This window comes from Dicentrarchus labrax, unplaced genomic scaffold, assembly GCF_905237075.1.
Source record: "Dicentrarchus labrax unplaced genomic scaffold, dlabrax2021, whole genome shotgun sequence".
NCBI lineage: Eukaryota > Metazoa > Chordata > Actinopteri > Moronidae > Dicentrarchus > Dicentrarchus labrax.
Window position 1 is genome coordinate 1,520,381 of NW_026136710.1, and position 14,634 is coordinate 1,535,014.

Consider the following 14,634-nt stretch of genomic DNA (forward strand, 5'->3'; position numbering starts at 1 on the left):
ATAGGAACCAACAAGTCTGACCTTTGTAGTTTTTTGCATGTGGTATGAATGTGTTATTTTAGTGTATTTGAGCATTTGTGCATACTGGGATCCATAAACATAAACTGGGAATGACTACATGAGTCAATGCCCCACTTGTGCCCCCCAGTCAAAAAAGTTTAAAATGGACTGCAGCAGTGTCGACAGGTCTTTCTTTGCACAACGCTCATAACAATGCCGTTGCTTCTTTTTCTATTGTAGAATCATTTAACTGGTACAAATTTCTTTGAGATGAAGCTCACTGGTTTATCAGAACCCAGATCATCAGTTTGCTACAGAACAGCACCCACATGACGAGCATCCACCTGAAATGAACACAGACTGTAAAACTGCAGACCCGCCAAAACCGGATCACTACACCACAGTGTCTTTACTCAGTCAAAAGCCTGTTGGCAACCAGTGGAGCTCAAGTCCTTTTCAGGGGGGTCAAGCTCCTAATGGGTCCTCCTGATGTTTACTGTGAGTACGAGTAAAAAAAAATAAGACCAGAAGATCTTGTTTCATTCATAAACTGTAAGTTTAGACATTTCAGGCTGGGGAACTTTGTCATATTAGTGGTCAGACCCAACGTTAGCCAGCAGATGTCAGTGTGACTCTACAGTGTTGATTTAGATGAAAGGTTCTGTGTTTGACTGAACATGTTGTTGCTTTCAGACGTCAGGTCCTTCTGATGCTGATTCTAATTGAACTGAATGCAGCGTTTCATCTGGATGTTATCATGATTATAAAATGACTGACAAATGTTCTTCTGCTCTGAACATGAACTCTGAACTTTGTGGTGTTTCAGGAGGAAAAGTGCCTCAGTTATTCTCTCATATTAGTTTCACAGTTTCTCCATCAGCTTTGTATGAGACCCTGGAATGAAGACAAGAAGAAAATACTTTGTTCATGTTTGTTTATTCATGATGTAAAGCTTCAGTTTGTTCACACGTCCCATCAGTAAAGTCTGTTCAATGACTCTTGTTCAATGAGTTCATGTACAGATTCACTTCATCCACACAATCAGTTTGTTTGATTACAGTCTCAGCTATGTACAAGGAAACAATCAATCATCTCCTTATTGATTAATTACAGTTTTATAATACCTCACAGAACCTGATTTATACATCCATTTGATCAACAACAACAAACAAATAAATGTGATTATAGATTTCTTTACAAATGTACAAAATATCTCTGATAAAGGAAGGTCTGGTTCTTTCTCTCAAACATTTACAGGACAACTAATGAGAAGATGTCAAAGTACCGCCCACAATGTTTGATTGACAGCTGATCTCTGTGCAGTGAAGAAACGCCACAACAATCAGCTCTCAGCAACAAACATGAAGACAAAATCAGTTTAAGGATTAAAACTCAGAGTTTAACTCAAAGTCCCTGAAATGACTTCTGTCTATTTCAGTTTACAGAACTCAGCAGTGTCTCCAACACTGTAATTAAGATAAAATCCAGCATAGAGAGGCTGAGTAAATGTGGTCTGGACTCTGTGGAGGAGAGTCATGGTTTCAGAGACGCTGTAGAAGGACAGAATACCTGCACTGTGATCCAGATACACTCCAACTCTGGAGGACTGAGGACCTGAGACAGGAGTGTGGACCCTGTTGTAATAAAAGCTATAACTGTTTGTGAAACAATTTAACATCCAAGATTTGTCATTGAATCCAAATCTACATTCATCTGACCACCCTGCTCTGCTGATATTCTTGTATGCGACTGCTACATTAACTCCTCTCCCTCTCCACTCCACCTCCCAGTAACAACGTCCAGTCAGACTCTCTCTACTCAGGACCTGAACACATCCAGTGAATCTGTCTGGGTGACTAGAATAAGACTGTTGTTGACTTCTTGTTACGTTTCTGTTCCCCTCAGATAATAATAGCCATGTGTGTGCTGTGTTTGGGTCCAGTGTGAGTTCACGTGAATATTGTAAGAATCCAGCTCTGGTCTTGGGCTCTGGTTGTGGCAGTAAAACATCCACTTCAGTCACTGTCAGTGAGACGTTTGTCCATTTCTCCTTTAGAACGTCCTGCAGTTTATCTCTGATAGGAGCACCTTGGAGTCCAGTCTTCTTCAGTTCCTCCACTAAAACTGCTAACATGGTGCTTTTTACCAGGACAGGCCTCGGTGTGAAGGTCCGCCTACACTGAGGGCATCTGTGGATTTTCTTCTCATCCTCTTCATCCCAGTAGCTTTTAATACAGTTCATGCAATAGCTGTGTCCACAGGGAATAGTCACCGGATCCTTCAGTAGATCCAGACAGATGGAACAAGAGAAGGTTTCTCGGTCTAGCTGAACACCTTTCTGCGCCATTTCACCTCTCAGTGACAACGACTGTCTGAGTTTCACTTCCTTATAAATGAAACCAGTTTGAGCTCTGATCACAACAACATGTGTCTCTGCAGTGAATGGGGCCTGTCAGCACTTGAACATGTTGGTTACACCCATCTACAAACTGTAGATCTGAAGGGGAGGGAACAAGGAAATACATTAACAGAGTGTAGCTCGCTGTGTTTGAGATAAGATTAAATGTTCTTTTATTTATCACCCAGAGGGGAAAATAAAAATTGCCCAGCACTAAAGAGTAAATGTAGAGCAAATAGTGAAAAAGAATAAAAATACAATAAAATATAAAATATAAAAAATACCTCCACTATATGCAATAAAGTGGAATATTGTGCAGATGGATAACTGTACATGTGCAATGTTTTGTAGTATTCCGTACAAGTATTGTACAAAAACCAAAAGAGTTGTGCTTCAAAGGTTAATAGTTAACAGTCAGCCTTGAGAACAGGAAGAAGAGGGAGGCGTTATCGAGGGTTCAAGGTTGAACGTTATTGTCATTATACGATACTGGATTGCACTACAACATGCAGTTGTAGTCCACTCCACTCACACTGAAAATGTGATATTCAAACGGACAAAAGACTCACTGTCTAACTTCTCTTCCTGTACAGTGCAAAGAGGAAAAACCTCAAGATGTCAACATGAGGAAAACAATTTAAAATGCACTCACTGATTATCTAAGTCATAAAGCAACTTTTAAAACATTGAACCAGAAAAGAATGAAATCATATAATGAATTTTACATAATTAGATTCATAAACATGGTGACAAGATTTGTGAGTTCAGGTCGCAGGGGTAGCAGGTTCAGCAGAGGACCCCAACCTTCCCTTTTTGACTGGGACCTCCCAAGGCGTTCCCAGGCCAGTGTGGAAATATAATCTCTCCACCTGGTCCTCGGTCTGCCCCATGGCCTCCACTCAGCTGGACGTACCAGGAACACTTCCCTTGGGAGGCGCCCGGAGGCATCCTCACCAGATGCCCAAACCACCTCAGCTGGCTCCTTTCTATGCAAAGGTGCAGCGACTCTGCGCAGACTCCCTTGCGGATGACCAGGCTTCTCACCATATCCCTAAGGGAGACGCCGGCCACCGTCCTGAGGAAACTCATTACGGCCGCTTGTACTCGCGATCTTGTTCTTTTGGTCATGACCCATCGCTCATGACCATGCCTGATCATGCCTTTCGGGCTCAACTCTCTTTTCAGTGAGATAAAGGGACTGCAATTCCACCCCTGCTGCCCTGATTCTCTGGGCAATCTCCTGCTCCATTCTACCGTCGCTCGTGAACAAAACCCTGAGGTACTTGAACTCCTTCATTTGGGGTAAGGACTCACTCCCTACCCAGAGTAGACAAACCACCCGTTTCCTACTGAGAACCATTGCCTCCGATTTAGAGGTGCTGATCCTCATCCCAGCCACTTGACACTCAGCTGCAAACCGATCTAGTGAGTACTAAAGGTCACAGGCCGATGATGCCATCAGGACCACATCATCCGCAAAAAGGAGCAATGTAATCTTAAGTCCACCAAACTGCAACTCCTCCCCCCCACGACTACGCCTCAATATCCTGTCCATGAAAATCCCAAACAGGATTGGTGACAAAGTGCAGCCCTGGCGGTCAAGGATCCGGACACAACTCTCGCTTTGGAAATACAGGGATTGGATGGCCCTGAGAAGTGACCCCCTAACCCCCAATACTCCTGCAACATCTCCCACAGAATATTCTGGGGAACGCCAAATCCACAAAGCACATGTAGACCAGATGGGCATATTCCCAGAGACCTTCCAAGACACCTGTGAGAGTGAAAAATCTGCTGTTCCACGACCAGGACGGAACCCGCACTGTTCTTCTTCAATCAAAGATTCGACAATCAACCGAACCCTTCTTTCCAGCACCTTAGAGTAAACTTTCCCAGGGAGGCTGAGTAGTGTGATGTAGTTTGCACACACCCTCTAGTCCACCTTTTTAAATGGGCGAACCACCACCCCAGTCCGCCACTCCTTTGGTGCTGTCCCTGACTTCCACGCAATGTTGAAAAGGCATGTCAACCAAGACAGCCCCTCAACACCCAGAGGTTCCCCGCTTCCTCTCCTGAGGTGTTGGATGGTTTTCCAGAAGCGCCTGGCTGCTGTCTGAAAGTCCTTCTCCATGACTTCTCCAAACTCCTCCCACACCCGCTGTTTTGCTTCCCTCACAGCTGAGGCTGCAGTCCTTCAGGCCTGTCGGTACCATGCAGCTGCCTCCGGAGTCCTCCGGGATAACATATGCCGGAAGACCTCCTTCTTCAGTCGGACAGCTTCCCTGACCACCAGTGTCCACCACTGTGTTCAAGGGTTTTTTTGAGGTACCCAAGACCTTAAGACCACAGCTCACAGTCGCAGCTTCAGCAATGAAGCTTTGAACACCAACCACTCTGGTTTGATGTCCCCAGTCTCCACAGGGATGCCGGAGAAGCTCCGCCAGAGGTAGGAGTTGAAGTCTGTCCAGTGGCTTCCCCCGCCACCTAACCTATCTCACCACCAGGTGGTGGAACTATGGAGTCCACTACTGGAGCCCTATACAGGACTTCTCTCCACAGGGTCTCCAAGAAGGCCGAATACTCTGAACTGCTGTTTGGTGCATAGGCACAAACAACAGTCAGAGTTTTCCTAAAAAAAAGTTTGTGCTGTGCACACCACTATACACACCCATCAGCTTAAGCTAGTAACTGAAGCTACAGGAGGCTGTGTTTAAAATAGTTTGATGCTTGATTTACTAAATCAATCTGACGTTGTCATTGATGCTTAATACTTCAGTACTGGACAAAGGTGGAGTAACTTTACCTGTGATGCTGCAGTAAATCAATCACAGTTACAGGAACCCTGATCACCACTCTTTTAGATGCATTTCTTTGTTTCAAATTGAGGATCAAATACAAACCTCGAGCACAGCAGCTGTTTATCTCTTTATTGATTATGATCATGTTGATTCCATTTGTGTAACACCTCACATTTCCTCATTTGGACATAGACAACAACTACAAATGTCCTCTAGCAAATTGTAATGTTAAAATAATGTAATAAATGTAATTACAGATTTCTTTAGAAATGTACAAAATGATAAGAACAAACTATCTACAATAAAGGAAGGTCTGCTGCTTTAAATTTAAGGATCTATGCAGTGAAAGAGAAACAACAACATACAAATACATCAACACAAATATAATATATATATATATATTTAGAGAGCAGAGAAATGTCAGATCAGCTAAACAAAAGCCATCATGAGCAGTGATAACCTCTAAGGCTGAACAGACACAGGAAGGAGCGCCACCTAAACACACTCAAACATTTACAGGACAACTAATGAGAAGATGTCAAAGTACCGCCCACAATGTTTGATTGACAGCTGATCTCTGTGCAGTGAAGAAACGCCACAACAATCAGCTCTCAGAAACAAACATGAAGACAAAATCAGTTTAAGGATTCAAACTCAGAGTTTAACACAAAGTCCCTGAAATGACTTCTGTCTATTTCAGTTTATAGAACTCAGCAGTGTCTCCAAAATAAAGATAAAGTCCAGCATAGAGAGGCTGAGTGAATGTGGTCTGGACTCTGTGGAGGAGAGTCATGGTTTCAGAGACGCTGTAGAAGGACAGAATACCTGCACTGTGATCCAGATACACTCCAACTCTGGAGGACTGAGGACCTGAGACAAGAGTTGTGACATTGTTGTACCGAAAGTTATAACTGTTATTGACACAATATAATGACCAAGATTTGTTATTGTTTCCAAATGCACATTCATTAAATCTCCCTGCTCTGCTGATATTCTTGTATGCGACTGCTACACCAACTCCTCCCCCTCTCCTCTCCACCTCCCAGTAACAACGTCCAGTCAGACTCTCTCTACTCAGCACCTGAACACATCCAGTGAATCTGTCTGGGTGACTAGAATAAGACTGTTGTTCACTCATTTTTGTTACTTTTCTGTTCCCCTCAGATAATAACAGCCATGTACTTGCTGTGTTTGGATCCAGTGTGAGTTCACGTGAATATTTTAAGAGTTCAGCTCTGGTCTTGGGCTCTGGTTGTGGCAGTAAAACATCCACTTCAGTCACTGTCAGTGAGACGTTTGTCCATTTGTCCCTCAGAACGTCCTGTAGTTTATCTCTGAGCTCTGACACAGCCGCTGTCACATCCTCAAAGTACCTCAGAGGACGGATATTGATGCTGGATGTAGATTCACTGAGTGCTGACAGTGAGGGGTAGTTGTGTAGAAACTGGGTGTGGTCCTCTGTGTGTGACAGCTTCTTCATCTCAGCGTCTTTCCTCTTCAGCTCAGTGATCTCCTGCTCCAGCTTCTCCTGAAGCTCTTTGACTCGACTCACTTCAGTTTCCTGCTGGGATCTGACCTGCTGCTTCACATCAGAGCTTCTTTTCTCCATGAGACGGATCAGCTGAGTGAAGATCTTCTCACTGTCCTCCACTGCTTTATCAGCAGAGCGATTGATAGCCTCCACCTCCCGTTGAAGCTCCTTCACATCTTTCTCTCTGTCCTGGATTCTCTGCTGGATGTTTTGTCGACTCACCTCGAGCTCTCTCTGCCTCTCAGTCCTTTCTGCTGCAGCTGAGACTGTGTCGTGGCCTTTATGTTCATCCACAGGGCAGAGATAACAGATACACTGCTGATCAGTACGGCAGAACATCTTCATCACCTCATCATGACGAGAGCAGATGTTCTCCTGGAGCTTCTTGGAGGGGTCCACCAGCTTGTGTTTCTTAAAGGAAGGTGATTCATAATGAGGCTGGAGGTGTTTCTCACAGTAAGAAACCAGACAGAACAGACAGGACTTGAGGGCTTTCAGTTTTCTCCCAGTGCAGAAATCACAGGCCACATCTTCAGGTCCAGCATAGCAGAGATCAGCAGGAGCAGCTTGGAGTCCAGTCTTCTTCAGTTCCTCCACTAAAACTGCTAACATGGTGCTTTTTACCAGGACAGGCCTCGGTGTGAAGGTCTGTCTACACTGAGGGCAGCTGTGGATTTTCTTCTCATCCTCTCCATCCCAGTAGCTTTTAATACAGTTCATGCAGTAGCTGTGTCCACAGGGAGTAGTCACCGGATCCTTCAGTAGATCCAGACAGATGGAACAAGAGAAGGTTTCTCGGTCCAGCTGAACTCCTTTCTGCGCCATTTCACCTCTCAGTGACAACGACTGTTTCAGTTTCACTTCCTTATAAATGAGGCCGGGTTGAGCTCTGATCTCAACAACATGTGTCTCTGCAGTGAATGGGGCCTGTCAGCTCTTGCTCATGTTGGTTACACCCATCTACAAACTGTAGATCTGAAGGGGAGGGAACAAGGAAATACATGAACAGAGTGTAGCTCGCTGTGTTTGAATCAGGAAGAAGAGGGAGGGGTTATCGAGGGTTTAAAGTTCTGTTTTATTGTCATTATACAACACAGGATTGCACAATAACATGCAGTTGTAGTCCTCTCCACTCACACACTGAAAATGTCAAATTCAAATGGATAAAAACTGACTGGAAAGGAGTAAAAGATTCACTGTGTCTAACTTCTCTTCCTGTACAAAGAGGAAAAACAGCTCAAGATGGCAACATGAAGAAAAACATCCAAAAGTTACTCACTGATTATTAAATCATCAAACAACTATCAAAAGATTTCCAATGAATTTAAAGGAGTAAATATGTTGATTACACCAGAATACAATGAAAACAATACAATTAATGTTACATAATTACATTCATCCTGAGTTTTATATCGGAGGTGAGAAGATATTAAAGTCTGTTATTTACTTGCTAATTAAAGAAAATGTAAAGAACAAGATATTAGAATCAGAGTGAGTTTTATTATAAGAAGGTTTTCAATACAAGGAATTTGCCTTGTTATCTTTGTACATAATAAACATAAAGTGCTAAAAACTATAAATAAAGGAAACAAGAACTTCAAGCACAAAAATAAAAATATTATGAAGAGAAAAATAAACAATATGTACAATATGACTGTTATATATATTTTTATTTTAGCTCTTTGGTTGTTTGAACTTCTTTAATGCAGGACGAGGCTGTTTATCAGAGGTTCTGTGAATATAGTTTGTGTTCAGGTCTTCAAAGTCAAATCAAACAAAAATGCTGAGATATGTCTACTGTATTTATTTTCTGAAGTTTTCTAACACCCCATAAAACCAAGAAGGCCTCCCGACCTACTAAATAACTAAAGAATACATAATACAGACAGAGAATTGTATAAAAAGTTCCCTAAAATATCAGGAAAACTGATCTCTGATCAATATTCAAAGGAAGTAATCTGCTCAAACTTCATCCAAATCTCTGGTTTTACACAAACTTGCTGCAGTTATTGTGTTCACTGTTTGGGTTCATTGTTCAGTTTATCAGCTGTTCTCTGCTGTTATTGTTATTATTCAATATAATATTATAATATATAATATGAAATAGGAAAGTGCAGTCCTCCATATATTCACATATCAGTGTACATGTTGGTCATACCTGTCTTGGGGGCTGATTCTGGGGGGCGTGGCTAAGCCATTTTCCAATGCCCATCTATGGGACCAAGACAATACCTTAGCCTTCGCCATGACTGAATTTTGTGCAAAGTTTCATGAGTTTTAAGGCATGTTTAGTCCCCCAAAGTGTTCAAATGTTAACGCAAAAGCTGCGCCATGGCAACAACGTTCCACACAAATCCTTAACATTCATAAGATGTCATCGGCATCGTCCTAAGGGACCGCTGACAGAATTTCAGCTGGATCTGGTCAATCTGCAGGAAGATATAAATAAAAGTATAAAAATGACATTTCCTTTCACCACTAGGTGGCGCTGTCACTATGGATTTATAAGTAGATTTCAGGTGGATCTGATCATTCTGCGAGGAGTAGAACATGAAAGTATGAAACGTGATACTTCCTGTTGGCACTAGGTGGGGCTCTCACTATATCTGAATATTATCACATAGACGTGTTCAGGGCGGGACTCTTATCAAACACGTGAAGTTTCGTTGAGATTGGACCATGTACGCAGAAGTTCAAATCCCTCTTTCATGGTGAAGGTTCAAAATTTGACGCCACGCGCACAGTTCACTAGAATATTCACTTCAAATGTCTCTTCTGTTCATTTTAAACAACATCAGTAAACATCCCAGTTTGTCACAGAACAAAAGCAACTGAGCTGATGCTCGCCACCCGCCTCCTCTTCAGATGGCTGACAAAGGAAGTGCTGGCAGAATCAGAGAGCTTAAAAGGGGTTGGGCCGATAATCGGGCTACACCATGTTGGCTGGAATCATGGGGAGACGCCGTGCTTTCTCCTTGGTGAGTTCAGTTATTTCTGATTATTACACTTTTTGATGTTTAGTATTTCAGTATTTTCCTTAGTTCATATTTGGCTGCATTATCTGGATATTATTTGAGGTTATTATGGTTTGTTAAAATGTTATGTTTTAGTCTATTCCCCCTGTGTGTCAGAGTGGCCTGATCAGCCACTATTTAAGTTTCCCCAATGTCTCAGTTTAGTTAGGGTCATCTAATGTACCACACTCCAGTTCGGTAGGTGGCAATGCGCCTATAAGCTTGATGCCTGCCGCCAAACAAATCTAAAAGAAAGAAAGAAGAAAAGTTTAGTTAGGTCAGTTTGGTTGGTTGGTTTAGTATGTTCAGTTTGTTCAGTTAATGTGGCCTGAGTTAAGTTCTGTTTAGTTGACCTCTTTTATGGGCCCAGAACATTTTGTATATTTTGTAAATTGATTATTTTTTGTGAATAAAATTACTTTTTGTGAACATTTACCCTTGACTCCTCATGCCTGCCAGCTCAGTCCCTGACAGAGACACACCCACACCTGGTGCACTCAGTCTGCTGCCTTCAGGCTGGGAGACACACCCACACCTGATGCACTCAGGCAGGGAGGGGCGCGGCCTGCAGCTCAACTCAACACCCACTACAACCCAGTTTGCTCCATCTGTCGGTCGCTGACAATAAGTAGATCTATACAGAACACAATCAGGTACATTCAATATTTACTGAATAGAATATGTTCTATAAAATCTTAATATGAGTCAATATTTACTACAAGAAATTGCAAATTATATTTATATGAAAAAATAAGAGAATACAACATTTAGCTTTGGCTCTGCTGCCTGTAAATGAGTCCAGTCCTCACAATATTATACAATTAGCTTTGGCTCAATGTACATGTGAGCCTGTGGCTGGAAGTCTCACACTAACTGCATCAAACTGGACCCCCCGGGTTTCCTTATGTACATTTAAAAACTAAAACACTACATGGTTTGGCTGAATATTTGACGGTTCTTATCTTTATTTATTCAGTCATTTCCTTTGTCATGTCTTTATGACGCAAGGACCTTAGCTGGACAGTAAATGTGTTTTCCTCCCGGGAATCCTGTCTGTGTGTGTGTGTGTGTGTGTGTGTGTGTGTGTGTGTGTGTGTGTGTGTCTGCTGGTTGGACCCTGCTTCAGCTCTGTGTGACAGAAACGACACATTGTTCCTCGAGGCTGAGGGTCCGGCAGTTTCCTCTTCTTTTCCGCTCTGTCTTCCACTCTGCGCTCGGTTAGCTGAAGTTCACGCTGAAAGAACTCAGTTTGTTGGGATGAGCAACCTCTGTCACCAGAACCTGCAGCTCAGGAGGAATGGTTACAGGTCTCTTCACTGTCGGCACGGTGGGACTACAAGGACAGAACAACAACCGGATGACAAAAGCATTCATCAGTAAATGTATGAAGTATTACTAATATTTCCACATGGCATAAATAACACACAAACAGATGAAACAGTACAGCAAACGTCACGTTTAAGAACACTGTTTGAGACTAAAGTGATTCTGAATGTTCAGTCAGTAGAAGAAAGAATGTACTTACAACACTGTGCCAGTTCCTTGGTGGGTGATATGCTCTTCATCGCTCTCTCTAGCTCCTCATCATCATCATCCATCACTGTGACACAAACATAAAGAATTACAGTGCTGTAAAAATGTGTTTCTACTAGGGATGCACACAGAGAGGCCGCAACGGGGCAGGCAACCCAGGCAATTGCCTAGGGCCCCGAGCTGAAGGGGGCCCCGACAGGCGGCTGATATCGCTCCATATCAGCGACACAACTTGAAACCCCCGTAGACACTGCAATGACACGTCGGGAATCTCCCTAATGGGCCCACACATTCATAGCCACACAATAAGTTAGTCCTTTGCTGCCAGTGCCAATGATATTTTCTCCCAGAATAAAGCATTTGTTGTCAAATGTTAAAACCGATACCAGCATCAGGTCTGCTGTCAGTTTAGTCTGAACTGGTGCTAATTTGTATTTGGAATTATGTTTTTTAAATGTGAGCTGCTTGACAACTGAATTTCCCTTCGGGGATAAATAAAGTATATCCTATCCTATATATCCATATATTTTCTGCTATAGCCTAAATGTTACATTAAATAAAATGTTAACATGAAGCATTAAAGTTGTTACTGCAAATGGATGTTCATTAATTATTCCATACAGATCTCAAATGTTGTGTTTGTGTAGCATGCACAGTTCTTTACTTTACTTTACGCAAGCCAACCAAATACATTGTGCTCTTTTCAACAACAACAACAACAACAACAACAACAACAGCAGCAGCAGCAGCAGCAGACCTCTACAGGAGAGGCTCACAGGACTGGCACTGATTTCAATAGAAAGAGATGTTCGGACGTCCTTACATATGGAAGATATAGTGGCTGCATTTGCAGAAGCCAAGGCCCTCAAGCAGCAGTTTTAAGAAAATAAAAGGCACTACTATTGGACTGTGGATATAGGACCAAGGTGTCACAGCAAGTTTTAAGTTCTTCCTTTCCACTTCAATTCCTTGTTTGTTTGTTTTTTTGCGTTTTTATCATTCTGAAAATGTTTCACATTTCAGTTATGTTTGTTTTTCTGTTATTTATATATTGTATGTAAAGTTTGCATTCAGATAGTTATGTTATTTATTATTTATTTTATATGTTTATTGTTTAATAAAAGATCTCTTTACTGATCCGTAGCCCTGGACTTCATTCATCATGATTCTGGGGGGCCCCATGGTCCTTCTTGCCTTGGGCCCCCAGGGGGTCTAGAAACGCCCCTGGATGCACCAAGTATTGGGCCACCGAAATACTTTTATCACTGAAACAACACGGCCGAAACAGAAAGTTGTGATGACGCAAACAAAAACCGCGGCCAGCACACGCTTGTCTGGATAAGCGCCAACATGTCTGCGGTGTGGACGTATTTCAATATGTCTGAGAAAGACCCACGGATAGCAATTTGCAAAACGTGACATTTCAAGAGGGGTTGCATCTGCAAAGAGTTTGTCCACGTCGGGTTTAATTGATCACCTGAAATCCAAACATCCTGATTGCCATTCTGAATATGAGAAGAATGTGGCACAGAAAAATCAATCCGAGCACGCCCACTCCGTCTGTGGCCGACGTTTTTGAAAAGGCAAGAAAGTTTCCAGTGATGGTGCCAAGGCAAAGGGCATTACACAAAGAATGATGGAATTCATTGCCTTAGACGATCAGCCATTCTCTGTCGTAGAGGATGTGGGATTTCGTAGGCTGATAGAGCATATTGGGGCCGGTTATGCCATTCCGAGCAGACGACATTTCTCAGACGTGTGTTTACCTGAGCTGTTTAATGTTGTTGCAACTCACGTCCATGAGCTTATAGCATCAGATATTTCAGCAATCAGTTTCACGACCGACATATGGAGCTCAGACGTCAGCCTCACCAGTATGCTCAGTCCAACCGCACAGTGGATCGACACAGATTTCAAGAGTTTAGAGGGTCACATACAGCAGCAGCCATTTCTGAAGCATTCGCCAATATGTTCGACACCTGGCAGATTGACCCATCTAAAGTGTATGCCATAGTCAGTGACAATGCAAGAAATATGGCAAAAGCGATAGAAGAAAGCAAGCTGAAAGGAATACGTATTCCTTTGTAAAAATCTACAGTTATTTACTGCAGTAAACACAGTAACATTACTGTTTTTTACAGTAGAATACTGTAAATTTTACAATAAAACCTTGTCCACGTGACAAAATCACAGTAGTTTAAGTGTTACTGTAGAAAATCACAATAGCCAGTATAGTACTGTAAATAGTAAACTACTGTATTTTTCCTTTATTGTGTGTATTAGATAAAAAAAAAGTATATCATAACAAAAACAATGATTAACTTTTTATTTTTTTTTTTTTTTTTATTTAATTTTGATCTAATGTTTTTTTTTTTATCATAGGTTTGACCCTTTATATCTTATATACGTCTTCTTATCTCATCATATCAACATCAACAGTTTTTCCAGACATTTGTTGTAATTTCCTTTGGAATATCTCTTATTGATATCTCTGAAAACTTTATATTTCCAAAGAATGTCTAATAAGGATCCGTAGACGGGCTCTGACATAGCAACAGTAACTAGGGGGCGGGGCTTATCGAAGGGTCAAACTGACTTATTATGGGACTTTTATTTTGTGAGTTTTTTAAGAAATAGTTTTACAGCACCAAGCTCCTGGGTGTTTCTGCTGGCGAATTTTATAAGATTATGAATCCAAGTTTTTTAGATTATCTTGAGCAGGCTGGCTGTAGAATAAAGAGACATATGGAGAGTGTAGCAAGCCGTGCTACAGACGGGGTTCCCCAGCACACAAAACTCCCGGACCAGACTGTCGGTTCACGCAACTCTTTATTTGAGGCACAAAATGCAGCTGTACCGCTGCGGCAGCTTCCGCCCAGAGGCCTGTCTTTCGGCGTGTGTCTCTCCGGGATCCAGCACACTACTGCCAAGATAAAAGGTAGAGTCATCAGACAATCATTGGCAGGTGAGGTAATCAACTCACCTGGTGCCACTCTCCCAGGTCTTCCCCACACCTCTCCCTCCTGCAGCTGAGCGCAAACCACGCCCACCTCCACATACCCCCACCGCCCGATTTAGGCCGGGGCGTCATCCGGCCTAACCTACTCCCCCCTCCCCATAGGAGCGGGAGAGAAAGTCGGCCACGGCCATCTGCGCCCCGGTCTATGGACCACCCTGAATTTAAACGGCTGTAGGGCCAGATACCACCGAGTGATCCGGGCGTTGGCATCTTTCATGCGGTGGAGCCACTGGAGGGGGCATGGTCCGAACAGAGGGTGAACGAGCGCCCCAGCAGGTAATAACGCAGAGCCTCGACCGCCCACCGGATCGCCAAGCACTCCTTCTCGAGCGTGCTATACC

At 42.8% G+C, this 14,634-nt stretch overlaps 1 protein-coding gene and 1 long non-coding RNA gene across 3 annotated transcripts in view; both read right to left on the reverse strand.

Annotated features, from left to right (window-relative positions):
* Positions 1 to 919: 919 nt before the first annotated feature.
* The window catches only part of LOC127370618 (tripartite motif-containing protein 16-like), a 44,522-nt gene continuing 30,807 nt past the window's right edge, over positions 920 to 14,634 (reverse strand). The window contains exons 2-3 of one of the 2 annotated variants that reach the window (XM_051412848.1): positions 6,278 to 7,171; positions 920 to 1,825 (exon numbers count right to left, since the gene is read on the reverse strand). In XM_051412848.1, coding sequence (XP_051268808.1) covers positions 1,430 to 1,825; positions 6,278 to 7,171 — 1,290 coding nt within the window. In that variant the 3' untranslated portion in view covers positions 920 to 1,429. Of the gene's footprint in view, positions 1,826 to 6,277; positions 7,633 to 14,634 lie in introns of those variants that run through there. The other variant, XM_051412846.1, reaches the window with a different exon arrangement.
* LOC127370625 (uncharacterized) lies at positions 9,972 to 11,413 on the reverse strand. Its single transcript, XR_007886252.1, has 3 exons — positions 11,267 to 11,413; positions 10,178 to 11,074; positions 9,972 to 9,986 (listed from the first exon to the last, which is right to left on the reverse strand). It is a non-coding gene; the product is annotated as an uncharacterized LOC127370625 (long non-coding RNA).